Below are 19,977 nucleotides of genomic sequence, written 5' to 3'. Positions count from 1 at the left end.
TCTAAAATAAAGTCCTCCTCATCTTATTTTGAAACTAAGCCCCCTAGTTCTAGATTCCCACATGAAGGGAAACATCCTCTCAGCATCTATCCTGTCAAACCTCCTCAGAATTTCATATACTTCACTATGATAAACTCTCATTTCTCTAAACTCCAATGAGTACAGGTCCAACCTGCTCAACCTGTCCTCAAGACAACACATTCATCTTCGGAATCAACCTAGTGAACCTTGTTGAATAACCAGAGCAATTAATTTCTATCAATCAGGCTACAACAGACCGAGACATAAGGTGAGGCAAACCCCAGTAATGAAGAGCTTTGGGAACCACAGGTCCAAAGTCACAAGTACAGGATGTATCCACTGTCTACTGGGTCATGGTCTCCATTATTCAATGCTAAAGACAATCATATATCCTTTCTCAGCTTTCTCTTTTTCAGTGAGAACATGTTCACTTTACATAAATCGCTCCTCATAATCCAAGCCTCCATGGCCTCAGATAGAGTTTCCAAGTCAATTCCAAACTGTCACAGGCCAGAGATAATTCATGAGGGGGCTATTTCTTTAAAGTTATTTGTTTTTAGATTCATTTTAGAAATAATTGTAAGTAGATTGCAATACATGGTGGAGAGGTAATGAAAGTGGATAACAGTTCACGATGACTGCCACTTGAAAGGGGAGGCAGAAAAACACGAAATTAAAGATTACTTTTCCATTTCAAAGTTTCAGAGAGGGGACACACCTGAGATTCTATTGATCTGGACACTAGTTTAATACTCTACTTTTCCATTTTTTCTTCAAAGCGCCCTGCACATATTACAGTAAAGCCCATTACAAGACAGTGAATCTGTAAGCATCACAAAAATACAATTCAGTGTTGGAGCAATGAGAAATAGGCAAGTTAGTTTATTTCAGAGACCTGTATGGTAGAAATATTAATACTATGTTGGATAGTGTATTGCCCATCAATTGGGGCGAGCACTTGAGCTGCAAACTTCACACAGTGAGTTGATCTATTGAATTCTACTGACTAAATGTATGAAAAATAGAAACACACTCTTGCTGTGGCTATTACGAGAACATTACTGCATGTGAAAGAATTAGAAGCATTTACTCAAATTACTCCCAAGTACTTATCTGGTAAGATAAAAAAATACACTACAAAACTATGAATGTACTGTACACATGTTCAAAACGAAAATCACAGCTATACCTGCATAAATGTCTATAAAGTACAAAATCCTTACAAAACCAAAATGGTATAAAAACTTTAGGACAATGCTGCCTCTGTGTTTGGACTGTGCTTAAGAAAGTAGTTGCAACATACAGAATTTCCAAGCTTCAGTCATGGTGATGCTGGTGTCGAATTATTTCCAGCTGAGGCAGGTGGTGATGGTACTTTAATGTTGTGAAGAAGTCGACGAGTATAGAAGAGGATGTAGGCCTGGGCTTTACAAACTTCATCCACAGTACAGATTGTCACTGTGGAATCATTACAATGGACCCACAATCCTACAAGAGACTCAAAAATCCCAATTACTAGGTAAACTGAAGTAATTAGTTACATAACATTGAACACACACACACAGATTTATATCACAGCAATCGTACTGAGGTGCTAACAACCTTCTGCTAACTCTCCTAGCCAGCAATGCAAGTGAATGGGAAGTGTTGGCAGCATATTTGATCATGGAAGGCATTGGAACCAAGTGAGTTGGGGGTAAAGAGGAGAACTAAAATTTATAGATCAAATGCAAGTCCATTGTGTGATCTGGTGGTACTCTATCGGTCAAAGCGGTAAGGACGCAGCACTGCATCCAAGACCTTCTCCCAGTGTGTAGCCCTAGGGGAGACAAGTGAGCCATTGCAAGCTGTTTCTACTTTTGGCAGTTTATTGACAATGGAAAGAGCAGGCACCAAAGGTTATGGGTCATGGGTCAACAGCCAGCTATCTTCACTAAATTTATAAAAGGAGAAAGAGAAAAATGGTAACCATACCTTACCAAAGACAAAGTGAACCCATAACTTAAAACCTGCACTTAGTGCCCAGGAGCCAATAATCAGACACTGAAAATTACAGAAACTCACTGGTGTAGTAGTATACTCCCAAAATTTAAGTAAAGGCAAACTACTGGGGTAGAGTGAAGCACGGATCCCCAGGCAAATCCCACTCTTGGTTGGGTGTGTTTACTGTCACTTCTTCCATTATTAAGTATTTAGCCATGGTTCACAAAGGACCACAGACATTTCTCTCTATTAAAGAGAGAAACAATTAGTTATATATAGCTTGCAAGGGTGGGGCAAGGCAAGGAAGGTGTCCATGAATACCAAAGCCAGTCTGGGGATATGCTGTTAGCATCATTCTGTATCACATTCTAGCTATCTAGCCAACTGAGCTAACCAATGCCTATGTTTGTAATTACAGAACTGATATAGATACAATTGCTACTTCCATCACCACTGAAGGATCCAGCAGTGGGCCATGTGCTGTCTAATAAACCTGTAGAGGTTATTGTGGGGTGGGGGGAGGAAACAGAAACCACAAAACAGCCATTTCTTTACCCACCCAGAAGATTTTTGATACAATCATACAGATGCAACCCTCTGATTATCACTACAGATAGAGTTCTGCTCAGTACTCTGGGCAAATGCGTATTCGATGATTGATAAAGAAACACGGGATAGAATATTTTCACAATACTATATAGTGAAACTAATTTGTTCTCAGTTCCTACACTGCTCATATCCCAATCACACAATTTCAACAGAAACATTTAAGTACATACCTCCATCTGTACTGTAGCAATATGCGGTATAATGTCCTGAGCCAAAGCCCTTTCCATGATGCATGACCACAGCAGCCAGGTCGTATATGAAGCAGTTGGGCCCAAGGGTTCCTGCCAGTTCTCTGCAGCAGTATGGTTCCATGTTTAAAACCTGGTCAAAGCTGACATGTACTCCTATCTTCTCACGGTGATTGCGACCTGACCACCTGCAACAAAAAGCCCAAAGAACTGAATACAGAATTACAAACTGAATAATTACAAACAGGATTACAAACCTAAGAGCAAGGAGCTTCATTTAACTGTTTAAAAAAAAACAGTTCACTTACCGGAAACGTTTGAGGTGTAATCGCAGAACCTGAGGTAGCTTGTGAACCATTAGTTGTTTTTGAGCTTCAGTCAAAATCAAGGGTTTAGAAGATGACTTCCTGCGTTTCCCTAGGACATGAAGCAATATTTGAACATCTCATACTTCATTAGGTAAGGTTCCAATTTAGTTCATGAAATGCTGCGTCACCCAGAGTGAGGCCGTCTTCAGGTGAACTAATGGCAAGAGTTTGCATTTTGAGTTTAGTTGCACAGTTTGTGTTCTGTTGAAATACTGTATGTTCTAAATCACAAATCGAATGAAACTGTTGCCAGATATGAAGCAGACTGAAGTCTGTCAGTCTACTGACTAAATTGCAAAAACAAAATACTTTGAAATCGAAAGCACATATCCCACATTCAGCCAGGCTTATATATAACCCATGTGATGAAAGTTTCTGACTGTCATTCATTCTAGAGATCCCAGGCACTGTTTCCACACTGGTATGAGTAGCACATGGTAGTATCTGTAAAGTCTAAACCAAAATGTTTTTGGCTCTGAACTCGACTCAAAAAAAAACATTTAAATTGGTTAACAATTTCTAAATTCTTACCATCTCAGGAAGTATTTTCTCAGACCACACTTATAGCATAGCATTAAAAAAGACACACCAAAATCAAAAATATTTCAGTATCTATTTTGAGAAAGTTATTCATTTCACTGCTGTTCGTGTTAGTGTGCATGTGTATTATATTTCCCAGAGTTAAATCACTACCATGAAGCACTTTATGATGCTCAAGTGATAAGGCATTGTATTAATGCAAGTTATTCTATATGTAATACATGGAATTGGATAATATTATAATTTGTAAAATAACCCACCCAATATTGTGTCAATTATAATGTCCCAATCTTGTGATTCTATTTTGCCTGCCGTTTCTCTTATGATTTATTGTACTCATGAAGGTGCTGTATTGGTAACTGGCAGTTTTAATTTCAGGCAACTCTTGTCAGCATTGAGCAGTCCAAGGTCAAGTGGAGCAAAGTTTTTTTATTCATTTACAGGATGTGGACCTTGTTGGTTAGGCCAGCATTTATTGTCCTTGAGGTGGTGGTTGTGAGCTGCCTTCTGACTGTTGCAGTCTCTGTAGTGTAGGTACCCCCACAGCACTGTTAGGGCAAGAGTTCCAGGATTTTGACCCAGTGACAGTGAAGGAACAGCAATAAGTTGTCAAGTCAGGATGGTGTACGGCTTGAGTAAAGATCCTTCACTCCTCTCCAACTCTTAAAACAAACCTTCTTCATCCATCAGACGTACTGCAGTTGCAGACAGACTGTTGCTGCTTCTTAGGCTGTCCTTCAGGGTCGAGGATGACTTGCTTCCACACTAAAAACGAGTTCTCAGGTGACTGACGAGTCCAATGCACAATTTATAGTCTCTGTCACAGGTGGGCAGACGATGGTAGGGGGAATGGGTGGGTGGGGTGCCCGGGTTGCCATACGTTCCGTTTGCTGTCGATGCTGGGCTTCAGTTAGCCCTTGGTGATGGGACTTGAGGTGTTCAACTCCTTACCAGATGCTTTGCCTCTACTTCAGGCATTCTTTGGTCAGGGCTTCCCACTGCTGGCCAAGAATGGAGAGATGCTTATCAAAGACAGAGGCAGTCAGCACCTGCTGGAAGGAGCACTTTGAGGATCTTCTTAACAGAGACTCTGTACTCAACACAAATGTCCTCAACTGCATTTCGTAGCATTCTACCTGCCATCATCTCAGCACAACCTAACCTGGCATGAAAAGGCCATTCGACAGCTAAAGAGAAATAAGGCATCAGGAGTAGATGGAATTCCCGCTGACGAACTAAAACTTACTGAACTGGGGACAGCTATGTAGACACATTCTCACTAGGAAATAGGTTTGAGACGTCCATCAGGTCCTTTTCAATGCATCAGTCTCAGCGAGGTCAACATCTAGGTGACTGAGGCCAAAAGCTAGTTTCTGAAGGAGGATACAGAACTATGACACTTCAAATGCAATATCCCAGCCAAGAGAACAGAAATGTAATCTAATCTTAAACAGCTGTCAAACAACTCTGAATCTGACCACCAGAGGATGTACAAGTGAAACCAACACTCATTCAATAGCATACCTGAGATAAAGAGCTGAGCTGAGGTACTGGCCTAAGGTACTGGATTAGAAACTCACATCACAAGTTCAAATCCCAACGTACAGGTTATGAAATAGAATTCAATAAGCCTGGCAATTTGTGGGAACACGAGAAACGAAAATAGCTAAAATCCAAACTGGTCTACTAATGTCATCCAGGGAAGGAACCTTGTCACCCCTACCCAGTTTGGACTACATATGATTCCAGCCCCTGACTATATATACTACATCCCATATATGTATACTACACTACAACACAGAAACCAACTCGTTAACAAATAGACATGTAACACCAGTTATGGGTTATTTTTGTGAATATTGCATAATCCATCAGCCTTCAGCAATAAACAGCAAACACCGCTGAAAGAAACCATTGTTTATTACCCCCACAATGAAAAACCAACACAGAAGCTGCCTTACAAGAGCATCTTGTGATTAACTGTTTAATTTTCCAAGATTGCATAGAATTTACAACATTAAATAGGCCATTTGACCCAATGGTTCCATGCTGATTGTGATTCACATGCTTCCTCTCACCTATCCCACCATATTCTTTTATTCCTTTTCTCTTTCATGTACATACTTACTCCCCCTTTAAATGTCTTTATGTTATTTGTCTCAGCTTAATGCGCTCAGGGCAATTAAGGATGGACACTATGTGGTGCCTTGTCAATGACCTACATCCCAAGAAGGTAAAGAACTGGTAACTGTTTTGGACAATTGTGGTTATAATTCTGTTTTGAACATAGTTCCCAACTGCTCAACAACATGCTCACTGACAAGGAAACTGAGCTGGTGAAAGAATTAACCAGCTACATAATGTGTCAAGGCTGACACAAAGTTAATAATTGCTGTTTGTGTCTGGGCTTGTCTTGCATTCATAAGCAAATAGAAAATGGACCAAAAAAAGGCAAATACAGGTTGTATTGCAAGTGTCAGCAATAAACTCTAAATATTGTTGACGAAAATCCCCTCTGCCCCAGCCACCTTAGCTCATTGCTATACTTAGTAGCTGCTGAAACTGAAGGCTCCCAGGGGACTAACCAGGCTCTGAGGATGAGGTTGCTTGTTGGTCTGTCTGCTAAACTGAAAACTGGTTTAAAAATAAAATGGATATTTCAGGTGCAAGTTCTTTCATTTTATTCATGCAAAACAGCGCAACTGTTACAAACCTAAACATATTTCAAGTGCAAATACATGGGATAGGCCAGTTCTCCATGTGTCTGCAAGCAGCAAGTTAGTCCAGAAAAGGTTTAAGCAACTTACCAACCACAAACGAGACCAGGTAGCTTCTTGTAGCCATGAATGCCTGTACAGCATTATTTAGTGCTTAGTAAACTATATCTTCCTGTGGTTTTTTTTTTCCAGTTCCCACTTTATAGCATAACAACCAACTCATTAACAAATGGACATATAATACCAGTTATGGGTTATATTTGTGAATATCGTATGATTCATCAGCTTTCAGAAACTTATAGCAAACATCGTTGAAAGAAAGCATTGTTTTTACTGCCCACAATGAAAAACCATCGCAGAACCTGCCTTACAACAGCTCCATGTGACAGGGTTGTTTAATTTCCCAACGTTATATAGAATTTACAATATTAAACAGGTCATTTGACCCAATGGCTATATGCTGATCGTGATTCACATGCGCTTTCACCCACCTATCTCACCATAACCTTTTATTCCTTTTCTCTTTCATGTATTTAGCTTCCCCTTTAAATGTCTTTGTTACTTGCCTTAACAACTCTATGTGGTGCATAGTTATGAGGGCTGGGTTGCCCAAGGTATATTAGGAAACTAGGTTAAAAGTTACAGAAAACGCTGGAAAAACTTCATTCTGAAGAAGAGCCATACGGACTTGAAACTGTTTTTTTTCCTCTCCAAGGGAGCCTAGACCTGCTGAGTCTTTCCAGCATTTTCGGTTTTTGTATCAGATTTCCAGCATTCGCAGTATTTTGCTTTTAGGTTAAAAGTTATGCCAGTAAATAAGCAATGGCAAATGTTTAAGAAATTAATTCAATATGCAACAAATGTATATTCCCTTAAGGAGTAAAAACTTAATGGGAGAAGTACACTGATCCCAGATAACAAAAGTTAAAGATAGCATCAGATCAAGGGGAGAGATTGTTGCTAGAAAGGATAGCACACCTGAGGATTTAAAAATTCTGCAAAGTACGTACAAGAAAATGATAAAAGAGAATATGAGAGTAAACTAGCAAAAGACATAAAAACTGATTGTAAAAGCTTCTATAGCTATGTAATAGGGGGAGATGAAGCAGAGACAGGACAAATAATTGGTGAGTCCTCACTTAAGGTCATAGTTGCGTTCCTGAAAGTGTGACTTTAGGTGAAACAACTTTGAGCAAATCAGATTTTCTCATTAAACAAGTTCAAGGGGTTGAGAGATTTAAACATTCACTCCTTCTGCCACCAATGCATAGTGGCAGCAGTGGTGCTATCTACAAGATGCACTGCAGCAACTCACCAAGGCTCCTTCAACAACACCTTCCAAACCCACGACCTTTACCACCTAGAAGAACAAGAGCAGCAGATGCATGGGAGTGCCAGCACCTTCAGGCTCCCATCCAAGCCACTGACTTGGACATATATCGCCGTTCCTTCACGGTCGCTGGATCAAAATCCTGGAGCTCCCTCCCTAACAGAACTGTGGGTGTACCTACACCCCGTGGACTGCAGTGTTTCAAGAAGGCAGCTCACCATCAGCTTCTCAAGGGCACTGAGAGATGGGCAATAAATGCTGGCCTAGCCAGTGACACCTACATCCTGTGAAAGAATACAAAAATACTGAGCTGCAAATCTCCAGAGCACAGTCAATTTACATTGCTCCAACATTTACATTGCATTAACTGCAATTCGTTATTTTGTTCGGTTTGCGCATTAATCGTCCATTAAACTTGCTGTTTGCTAAGGTCCCAGACCCCCATTGCTCTGGCCAATATTAACTTTGTACTTGGAGCAAGCTACAATGCAAACAATCTGAGCTGAAGGGTGCTGGAAAAAGCTTAACTGAAGTGCATGTACAAGGTGCCCTATTCCTGTAAGATCTAGCCCATTATTAAATTTAGAGATGACAAATACATGATGGATAACAGAGATTTAAATCAACTGAGCAAAGGAACAAAAATTCTTGATAAATTTATGACAACAGATACGGAAGATGATAGTAAGCAAACATAAAAGACCCAATTCTGTACTTTTGTTTATTAATGGGGTGAAAGAGGCACTATCACTGCTCTAAATCCATTGTAAAGCAGTTGTCAATATTATCAGTTGCAGGGTTGCATCTTGAGGCACCAGATTACATAATACTATTAAGGCAAACTGTAAACCCTAATACAAAAAGATTTTATGTACAATGGGCATTGCCACAGCAGAAAGTCAGTGGAGAACAAGGGTAATTAAATTTAGAAAAAGAGAAAGTTGACAGCTTATTTTCACAGGAGAAAAGGCAGGATTCGAAATACATGTCTTTTGACTACTTATGATTGAGGAAGTCATGTATTAACTGCCAAATAAGCAAATTTGATGGGCTGAATGGTTTCTCAATTCCAAGCTTCATGTTTTTAAAGAGAAAAATCCTATAAAATGGATGAATGAGGGCGAGTAATATTTTCATTTTAAAATTTTACTTGACTCACTGTGTTCTCATATGCTGCTAAAACAGGTGAACAGTTAGAATGTCACAGCAGATGGGTCAGGATTAAGCCCTTAATCTAAATCCATTCAACAGACCAGTATCTAATGAATTTGGTTAGAAGTATCACTTACAGTTGTATTGGTTGGGGAAAACTGCTGTGAGCAGACAATGTTATTGGACTATTAGGTATTTATATGCATGCATATTCCAATTCCTCATTTAACATGATTTGTCAGTATGCATCCTGCAAATGGTTAATCGCCTCATATAGATACTTCTTTTAATGCCCTTTATTCTAATTAAGCTGTCACAGGATTTTGAATGTCATCAGACTTCTAGTCAGCAGTAGATTAATAGGGACAAGCAGACACTCCATGGTAGTAAAGTCTCACACAAGACTAATCAGGAACTTTTGGAGCCATACCAGTTTTCCCAGGCTGACAGATGGCAAACAACCTCAGTGTGCTGTTTAGATCTGAATTGATTATTCAAACTCAACTCATTCCATCAACAGACAGCTTATTTTCATCTTTAGCAATCACCTGCCTCCATTCCCATCTCACTGCTGCTAATACTGAAATTCCCACCAACATTTTCATTATTCCTCTCTTGCTGGCCCGAACGTTATTACACAAACTCCTCTCTACTCAAAGCTCCTTCACACATATCCTATTACATCCCAAACTAAATTCCATTTACAGATCCCTCCACCCTCACCACTCCTATTAATCTCCATTGGTTCCTGGTTAATGTGCTGATTTTTTGATTCTTGTTCTCACATAAATCCCTCAGTTACCGTATCTGACCCTAAACTATCCTATATTCCCCACACATTCAATCCTTCACCAATTCTGGCCTACTAAGTGTACTGTTCTGTTTCACCATCAGAACAGCCCTCAGTTATCCCAGCCACACCCCCCCCCCACCCCGCCCCCTCACCCTGACAACTGAACTCCATTCCTAAACTCCTTTGATTTGTTTTACTCTCTCCACCATCAAAGGCATCCTTAAAATCCACCTGTTTGACCATGTTTTCTTCCTGACTCATCTCCCAATTCTCACTTGAATTACCTTGTACTTTGTTAGGTTAAAGGAACTATGCAAGTCCAATACATTGCCATTCATTGTCATGAATTAATACTAATATTTGTGTAGTTGATTGTTATAATAGCCTTAAAACGTTTAAGCAACATCCTTAGCTTCAGATTTCTGACTGAATTCTTAAGTTCAGGCAGGAAGCAACTCAATATCACGAAGCTTTTTTTCAAATCACTTTAGAATCTCTATGCCATTCTTCAGCTGATGTTTATGCCTCGGTCAATTGTGCTTTTAGCAGTTACTGAGTGAAGATCACCTCCTTTGTCCAATGTCTCCTTTCAATGAAGGAGCAGCCTCATTCAGGCTGCGAAGAAGATTTCACCTGAAATTATTACTGAACAGGATATTCAGAGGGCTTCACAAGCATGTTATAGCAAGGGGCAGGGAGTCAGGTGGGGAAAAGAAATCATTACATTATAAATCAACCAGAACAGGTGCATATATTCCTCATTAATTACACAAAGATTAAATTGTCAGCAGTTTAAAACATATCTAGTGCCAAATTTTAACAATCTTTTACTGTGGTGCAAATTCAGAATGAAGAATACTACATTGCTCTTTAATGATTATATCTCCAATGTACATACATATGGAGTACATCCTCTTTACTCACTGTTGCACTGGTTACAGGCATAAATTTTCCCTTCCAAGGCCTCTGTCTCTGTGAATTTTGCCAACATTTCCGTCAATAAGCAAGAATACTGGGAAGCAGCTTCTTTTCCATTGCAGTGGTATCTCTCAGGAAATTCTAAAGAAAGGTCCCAGAAGGATTCAATCGTGTTGGATTTGTTGTCGCAAGTAAGGCATGTAACCTGTTTCAGAAGGATACGAGTCAGTGATATAACTACAGTGATTTCGAACTATGTAATTCCAACTCAGATGATGTATCCAATTCTGTACATAAGGAGCACTCCAAGTTCACATCTTGGATGTCCAAGTCCCATCTAGTACTTCCAATAGAAACAGGTGCTGTTTATGAAGCTAGCTCAAGTTCCTATTTTACTGCAAAGGGAAATAAAATGATTAATATTTTTCAGCTAATTTTTGGAGTACTAAAATTTGCCAATTTTTCAGCAAATGTACAATTAGTTGATTGATTTATGTTTTTGTTAGGAATTTAAAGCATTCATCCTGGGTTTTCTGGACAAAGGCCACGAAAGGAATGTTTTGAAAGGAGAAAAACAGTGGATTTGTTCTCAACAGTTCAGGGAAATTGAGAATTCTGTAGAACAGGGGAATCTCTAAAGACAGACATGTTTGATGTGCTCCACAAAACCAATGTTTATCCCACTGCAAAGTGTGTCATTGCAGCTAAAAAGATGCACAGTGCAGTGCTCTCCATCCTAATAAAACTGAGTGGCCTCTGTAGGGCCATTTCAAGTGCAGTTCTGTGGGTTTGGAGTCACATGTAGGCCAGACCAGGTAAGGACAGCAGATTTCCTTCCCTGAAGGACATTAGTGAACCAGATGAGCTTTTCACGACAATCCAGTAGTTTTGTAATCACTATTGAGTCCCGTATTACTGAGAGTAACTTTTTATTCCAGATTTTTAATTAATTGAATTTAAATTCTACCAGCCACCATGGTGAGCCTTAAACTCATATCTTTGACAATTAGTCTAGCCCAGAGGATTACTAATCCGATAAGATTACCACCGTGCCACCGTTCTAAGATTTTGTTTTGAAGTGATATAGGCTAGACAATCACTTGATTTTGTAGCCAGCAGTGAATAAACCATGCTTGCCATTCATTACTCTTATAGTTGCCCACAGAAAGTTTGAGTGTCTTTGAGCAACAATTTATGGTTATAATACAGGGAACCTGGGATCTAAGAGAGCAAGGCAAGCAACAGTGTATTCTTCAAAACTGGTTGAAGAAATACAAAGACAAAATACTACAGATGTCAGAAATCTGAAATAAAAACAAAATTTTGGAAACTGTCAGCAGGTTTGGCAGCATCTGAGAGAAAGTTAACTTTTCAGATCTGTGCTCAAAGGTTTAGTACAACACTGGGAAATACAGGCATAGGTGGTCTTGTGGCAGATTGGGTACAGAGAAACAGTCAACTCTGTTTCTAAGCCTGAAGCTCCAGGTTCATGTCCCACTCCAGGGCTTGATGGCCACAAAAGGTGTGTTCATAATGTGGCCAAGCAGGTTGATTATCGACTTGTAAATCCTTCCAATAAGTCTGTGGTGGTAGGGGAGGGAGAATCCCCAGGTCAGCCAAGTTTGATGCAGAGTGGCACACTGTATTAAGTAACATCCTCAGACTCACTCACCCAAGCAGGACCACAGGAAGCTGCTAATAAAAGCACATCTTATGTATGTCACGTCACACCTCCTTGTTACATAAATGAGAACATTTCTTACAGCTTTCCTCTGGATTTCCTCCAATATAGTTCTTCCAATTGAAACCTATGCACAGGGAGCCTCAGTGACAGATAATACCTTATTACCACTGGAGCCTGTCCACATGATTTATTGACTCGAGTAATCACACAAACTAATAAGAATCCAGACATGTTATCCAAGATTCAGGCTTCAAATTTGAAAGGCAAATTAGGGAGGAATCTGTGCAGTGTATGGTCAAAGAATTAACTCCAGCCCAGGATTCTTATAATTGATAGTAAGAGGACAAAACTATACCGAAGTAGTAGAATAATCCATTGTGCATGAAATGGTACAATGCTTTCACAAATCATTTGATTTATTGCTAACAACATTAAAACAGAGCGAGCAAACCATTCTCCATATATGCTTCAGCAATCACACTATAACATCCAAACTTCTAGACCACGTAAAGCAAATCATGTCCTACTGGCATCAAACTTTGGGGAACTATGAGCACCTGACAATCTACTGCAAACTAATTAATCTGAAATGGAGCTGATGATGGAACAGAAATTGATCACAACATGTGCTAATTTGTAAACATATTTTCTTCAAAAGAAACAGCAGCTATTGTGATCAAGTGTTTTGAAGTGGTTAGACTAAATGATCAGTGACTGCCTGGGTGCAAGTCAATTTTCTTCTCGAAACAGAGCCATTGGGTTTTTGGGTGAAAAGCCATCAAAATCCCAGGCTTCAGGGCATGTTGGCATTAATCACACATCCTTCATATATCCTCTAAAATTAAAAAAGCCAAGATTTTAAGCAAATCATTCCTGAACCTAAAGAATAATTCTGTACATTTTTTTGGTCCTGCACCAATTGCTCAGAACTTATAAAGAGATCCACATCATGGACATCACAACTGAAGTCAGAAACCTCCATACAGACCCTAACTAGAGGAGAGTGACTATAGACTAGGCTTAGTGCCCAATCTCGTATCGGTGTCAGCAGCTAGAAATTCCCCAAGGAAACAGGAGCCCTCTCAAAAATCCAATACAGTTTTTCCCACACCAAGTATCCACAAACTGGGTGATTATCTCCATCTATTAGACTACAAACAAAGAACTATGGATCTTCAAAGTTGTTGCTGTCATCTTGATCTCATACAATAAACTTTTTTCATGAACAAAGGTTACTTATGAAGAGAGAATTTTGCTTGGGTTTCCTATAACAGTGAAGTCAAGTCAATCTTGACAGAGAACCAAACTGAAGTAAAATACCTAGAATTTAAAGCCCTGGTTGCTAAGCTACCACAATACACCAAGTATACTGATATTATGACGAGAAGCTCCTTCCCCGTCAGAATGATATCGATCTGTTACATTCAGCTGTTTCATAGTGTTACCACCCATATGAAGATAAGTCATGGAACAGAATAAGAACATAAATAGGAGGAGTAGGCTGTTCGGCCCCTTGAGCCAGCTCCGTCATTCAATAAGATCATGACCGATCTGATTGTGGCCTTAACTCCTTTCCTGCCTATCTCCATAACCCTGACTCTCTTGTTGACCAAAAATCTGTCTAGCTCAGCCTTGAACATATTCAATGACTCAGCCCCCACTGCTCTCTACGGTAGTGAAATGCAAAAATTAACGTCTCTATGAAAGAAGAAAATCCTCATCTGCATCCATAAGGAGACCACTTATTTTTAAACTGTGCCCCCTGGTTCCAGATTTTCCCATGGAGATGGGGAGGCGAGACATCCTCTCAGCATCCTGTCGAGTCCCCTCAGAATCTTATATATTTCAATAAGATCACCTCTCACTCTTCTAAACTCCAATGGGTACAGGTCCAATTTGCTCAGCCTTTCCACATAAGACAACCCGTTCATCCTGGGAATCAACCGAGTGAAGCTTCTCTGAACTGATTCCAATGCAGAATTGTTTCTATATAGTGACAGATTGCAAAATGTTGCCCAAGCAGTGTTCACACTCACTACGCAGTTTACTTGTGAAAGCAGTACTTTGTACCAAGCCACGCTTTTAATATGACGAAACCTATGTGTAAGGTTGTAGCAAGAGTGGTGTATTAAACAGTCCCATCTCATTGCACCAGTATGATTTCAAGGCTAGCACAGGTAACTCCAGTTTTCACTGAGCTCCCATTTGGCAAGCCACTGTGGAGGGAGGAAACTGCAGCAACAACAGTCCCATCAAATCACCAATCACATCAAATTAAAATGGATATCAAGCAGTGGAAGGATGGAAGTTTTCAAAAAGGCATGTTCAAAAAACAAAAAAATGCTGGAAAATGTCCATGTGGCTCATAAAAGGACAGGAAGTGGGTGAGAACCTTTTGGTGCTGATTACAAATACTGAGAAAAATTATAATGGCAGCCAAAGACTAGATATTAGACCCAGCTGCAATTGAAATATTAATATAAAAATTAAATTACAGTCTTCGTGCAAGTAGCGAGCAGACTTGGCTGTGCAACATATTGCAAAATTCTGCTGTTTTACATTATGAGGCCAGTTAGTGGCCATTTTCCTAGGGCAGAGAGACTTGACCACTGATGAGAAAAGGCTTTGGCTTCTCAGTAGCCACACTGCCCGGTGAAAATACAGTGGCTCTAGATACAAAATCCAATCCTCACTCCAAGAGAGCAAGGTCTGCCTGCAGGGTATAGGAATGTTGGCTTTAAATTGTGTTTTTGAAGTTCAGCTCAAAGAGCCAAGCCAAGGTACAGAACTCAATTTTAAGGGAAGACATCCACGAGGATTAAACGTTTTACAAAGAAACCTATTCTCCGGAAATATCTCTGATGCAACAAGAACCCACCTCATAGGTTTACCTGACAAGCTCATTTATTACCTTCCTGATTAAATTTGAATATAAAAATGTAACTGAACATAACACTGAACAGTTCTCAGAACAGGCAATTTTGTCAGATTAATTGGATATTCTGGAGTTGTAGTATGGAACAGTGAGCCCTCATCGAAAGTTGCTCTGATGAATTATCTAGGAGAAACTGGCAGATAAAAAATATAACCGAGCACTTGCGACCTAAAATTTGCACCCACCTTCCCTAAATCTGCTACAAACAGCAGGATTCTGCCCACCGTTAAACAAAGGCAATGCTGAAAGCTTAAAGGGGGTGGAAGTGGGGGGAGGAAATTCAGGGCCATGGAGATGTCACCACCCCCATTCTCCTTTTGAAGTGCAGATCACAAATAAACAAGGTGGATAATATTGCTGAAAAAGCTCAAAGCACAGGAGCCTCAAGGTTATAAGCTGACCATTTAACTGAGGGACATTTGGGCATGCTTAAGTGCCCATCACACTGGCTATAAACAGTGTCCTCTACAAAATTAGATTGGACTATTTTTGACTTGGCAGAGGGAACACAATACATTCAGGGTAGGCTCAGAATATTTCTCCCACAAAGTGGTTCGTAACTGCCAAAATCAAAATGCAAATAAATGTTTTTTACAACACATTTAAGCATCTGATGAAGGCAAAGAGAAAGGCTCGAGGAATGTTATAGAGAAATTAGATAAAATAAAGTTTGCAAGTTATGTTTTCATGTCACAGTGACATACATGTTTTACTCCAGTGAAAATCACTTTGGCTGCTACTCAAATACACATCTGGAAAATGAGAAATGTATTAGGTATAAGATGAGCTTGTCTGTCTAGGCAAGTGAGAGGATAAATGCATTGTATGGTGTGGTATTCAGCTATCCAGGATAGTTCAGTCTGTTGTCTGCTTGCATGTCATGCAAAAGTCATGACTAAACAAGCTGACACAAGACCAGCTCAATGTCAAAGTCAGCAATCATCACTTAGAAACGTTACTTTAATAAAAGTTTCTCATTGTTATAGAAAATACAATTATTTCAGGGCTCATATGCAAACAGGACAATTGTGAAGAACGAGTCTGTGTACTGAAATGGCCGCAAGTGGGCTTGATTGGCTCCAGCGTCAACAATTCAAATGTAAAAATACAAGTGATTCATGAAGACCCAATAATCAAGATGGATATGCACAAAGTTATAGAGTAAAATGGCCTTTAATGGGTCCAAGGTACATTCTTTTAGCTATGTCAAGTAACTTGATCTTAGTTCAGATAGCTTTGAGGCAATATAGCTCACCTTAGTGTGATCAGTCTTATTTTGATGGAGAGCAGAAAGAGAGAACAGAAAGAACAAAGCAAAAAAAAAAACACAGGTTCCTACTGATGATGGCTTGCACATAAGGTAACTGCTGAAAAGTACACAAATGGAGCAGGAATTACATAAAGAGTGCCAGAGAGTAGAAACAGGCATTCAACCTAGCTGGTCTATGCTGGCATAGATGCTCCAAACGAGACTCTTCCCACCTCTCTTCCTCTAACCTAATATACTTTTGTGTACTGTTATTGAACAAAACACACATCTTGTGTAGTAAATATCACCCTTGACTCCCTGTGTTAATGTTCTAATAGTCTGTTTCTTGATATCTGTCACTGTTCCCTGGATTTCAGCCCAGAATGCTTTACAGATGTAAAGGAAAGGACACACTTAGTAAATCTGAATGATAACATTTTACCAAGGAACAAAACTTGCTTTTATATAGTGCCGTTCATGATCTTAGTGTTCTAACGCACTTTGCAGCCAATGAAGTTCTTTTGAAGTATAGTCACAGTTGTAGTGTAGGGCAAGTTAACTCTAGAGTCAGTAAGATTGTTCCCACTAACCTGTGTGGCTCTGTGGCAACCCAGAAGCTCCTGCATAGGCCGAGCACAAGTTGATCACGTGTGTGGGGATGCACAAATGAGTTAAAGTACCTGCACACTTGAGTGAATAGGCCAGACGCACAAGAGAAAAAAGGGAATGTTAGTAGCAATTATGAATACACTTTGAGAGCAACGCTAGATGCAAAGCATTGTTAAACTAAAATGCTCTGAACGAATGGCCTGCTGGCACTTGCTGTCTATGCACATTTGAAAAGAACTGCAAAGGCCTGTCCTGGGATGCTTAAGCGACAGAGCAACAATTTACTGGATATACAGACAAATACAAATTTGCTGAGATCCTGAGCAAACTCACCCAGAGGAATAAGCAGAGAGAATGAATTTCTGATGTAAAGGTCTGAAAGAATCCTAAAGCAAGTGCCTTAAACAGTCCTGGGGTAAGCAACAATCCTGAAAACTGGTCTGAAACCAATAAATGTCCCCTTTCCTTTTCGAATACAAATGTGCATTGGTTCAGAAGTTAGGTTTGCAACCTAATAACACCTTTAATGCAGAAGAATGTCACAAAGCACTTCACGGGCATGAAGCAAATGTACCAAAAACAGTTATGAGGGAGAAGGAAAGGAACATTGAGAGGCCGAAAGGTCCACGGAAGGAATTCTAGGAAGTGGGGCCTAGACGTGAAAGCATAGCTGCCAAAGGTGATGGGGAAAAGATGTGGTGGACAATCAGAGCAGCAGAGAATTCAAGGGATAGGGTGCTGTAGGAGAGATAATGAATGTGAGACGATGAAGAGTTTTAAATATAAATGTGAAAGTTACAAATTTTACACGTTGTGGGACCAGGGGTCAATGCAAATTAGTGAGGATGAAAGCAATGGATGAGAGGTACTTGGTGCACGATAGAATACAGACAATGGAGTTTTAGATGAGCTAAGTTCATGGGTGGTAGCAGATAGGAATGAAGTTAATCAAGTCTTGCTGAAAAAAAGAGGCATGTCGAAGAGTCCACTTGCCAACCAATCAGCACTCTCTTCAGATACAGTATAAATTGTTGTTTCCCCTTATGTGGGTATTCTTGCAAAGTGTCCTGATGAGTGCAAGACAAAAGCTTTGACATGTTTCTTTGTTGAGCAATACTGAAGTTCTGTACTACCAAATGACTATTAATCAAGTCTACAGGTGACAACAGTATTTACCATTGTTTCTTTGGACCATGAACTGAGATAGATAGAGGCAAGTTGATGTTAAATGGTGAAAGTAGACCCTCCTTTCATGAGGAGGATATAGGAACAGAAGCTCAGCTTGGGGAAGAACAGGATATCAAAGTTCCTTTTGGCCCAAGAAGATGGCCGTGGAAGGAAATACAATTTGCGTATGTATTTTGGGGGTGGGAGCCAAAGATAATGGGTTTCCCCAATGTTTAGTTGGAGGAAATGACAGCTCATTCAAGATCAGATGTCAGACAACTTGTTGCGGGATGGGTTAGAGCTAGGTGTCAGTATATGTGGAATCTGCTCTGACGTCTGTGGATGTTGCCACCAGGGACAGCATGTTGATAAGGATGAGAGAGGTTAGGGTTAGTGAGGGGAGAAGTAGGGAGCATTTTTATTCAGGAGGTGTGATGACTATGGGTTTGAAAGGTATTAGGACAGCCATGGAGAAAAAGAAACCATTTACAATACTAGCTAGCACAGAAAGCAGAAAGGAAAGCTAGTTTCAGTAATGGTGACCATGAAACCGTTCAATGGTAACCCCCAGGATATTGATAGTGGGGGATTCAGTGTGGCAATGCTTAGATTCTCTCTTGTTGGAGATGGTCATTGCCTGGCACTTGTGTGGTGCAAATGTTACTTGGACATGGACTGCTTCAATATCTGAAGAGTCGCGAATGGTGCTGAACATTGTGCAATCTTCAGTGAACACCCCACTTCTGACCTTCAGATGGAAGGAAGGTCATTGAAGCAGCAGCTAAGGATGGTTGGACTGAGGTATGGTACCTGAGCTCAGCTAGTCCCTTTGTTTAGAACACACAAATTCAAACATTCTCAGTGGGACCAGCACTGAGTGGATGGCCTCAACAAAGTGAGAGTGTTTGGGAGCTGAGAGAGTTTGGTGAGGAGGGGAGGGAGGTGCTCCTTTGCTTTTTCTAACTTTTTCACCCTGTTGCCCTGCTATAGGGGAAGAAGCCAGCTGTTTGGTGGGTATCTGGTAAATGGTTAAGGTCTATTCTATTTCTAAGGTTTAAAATAGTACAGGGGTTTGTGATAAGATTAATACTTAAAAGAAAATAAATAATTGAATAAAATTAGGAAATTAATTAAAGCACATGTGTGTGGCAGGACAGGTAATGTGTCATGGCTGCAGCATGTGGTAGCTCCTGGTCACCGGTGTTACCCAGGGCAAGTCTGTAGTAAATGTCTGCAGCTTGAGGAGCTCTGGCTGAGTCACTGAGCTGCGACACTGCAACACATCAGGGAGGTGGAAAGTTATTTGGATGCTCTGTACCAGGAAGCGGTCACACCCATTAGGATAGGGTCTTCTAATTTGGAAGGTCATCAGAAACAAGAGGGTGTGAGTGTAGCTGTAGGTAAAGGGATCCATAAGGCAGGGGTACAGGAGTATCAGCCTCTGCAATTGTCCAACAGGTTTAAGATTCTTTCAGCTTGCTTGGATGAAAGTGGGGACTGCAGGGTGGATGAGCTGACTGACCATGGCATTGCAGTACAAGAAGCCACTTAAGTGGGGGGAGCACAAAAGGAACATAGCGGTCGTAGGGGACAGTATAGTAACTGGGATTGACACTGTTCTTGGTAGCAAGGAGCGAGAGTCCATATGGCCGTGGTACCTGCCTGGTGCCAGGGCTCAGGACATTTGCCCAGGGCTGGAGAGGAACTTGCAGTG

The 19,977-nt window shown here is 40.3% G+C and overlaps 1 protein-coding gene across 1 annotated transcript in view; it reads right to left on the bottom strand.

The window, feature by feature from the left end:
• Positions 1 to 748: 748 nt before the first annotated feature.
• usp44 (ubiquitin specific peptidase 44) overlaps positions 749 to 19,977 on the bottom strand; it is a 52,520-nt gene continuing 33,291 nt past the window's right edge. Inside the window, exons 3-6 of the mRNA XM_041202687.1 lie at positions 10,626 to 10,824; positions 3,110 to 3,218; positions 2,784 to 2,989; positions 749 to 1,509 (exon numbers count right to left, since the gene is read on the bottom strand). Coding sequence (XP_041058621.1) covers positions 1,343 to 1,509; positions 2,784 to 2,989; positions 3,110 to 3,218; positions 10,626 to 10,824 — 681 coding nt within the window. The 3' untranslated portion in view covers positions 749 to 1,342. The remainder of the gene's footprint in view (positions 1,510 to 2,783; positions 2,990 to 3,109; positions 3,219 to 10,625; positions 10,825 to 19,977) is intronic.

This window comes from Carcharodon carcharias, chromosome 13 (assembly GCF_017639515.1).
Source record: "Carcharodon carcharias isolate sCarCar2 chromosome 13, sCarCar2.pri, whole genome shotgun sequence".
Classification (NCBI taxonomy): domain Eukaryota; kingdom Metazoa; phylum Chordata; class Chondrichthyes; order Lamniformes; family Lamnidae; genus Carcharodon; species Carcharodon carcharias.
This window is presented reverse-complemented; position numbering and strand designations above follow the sequence as displayed.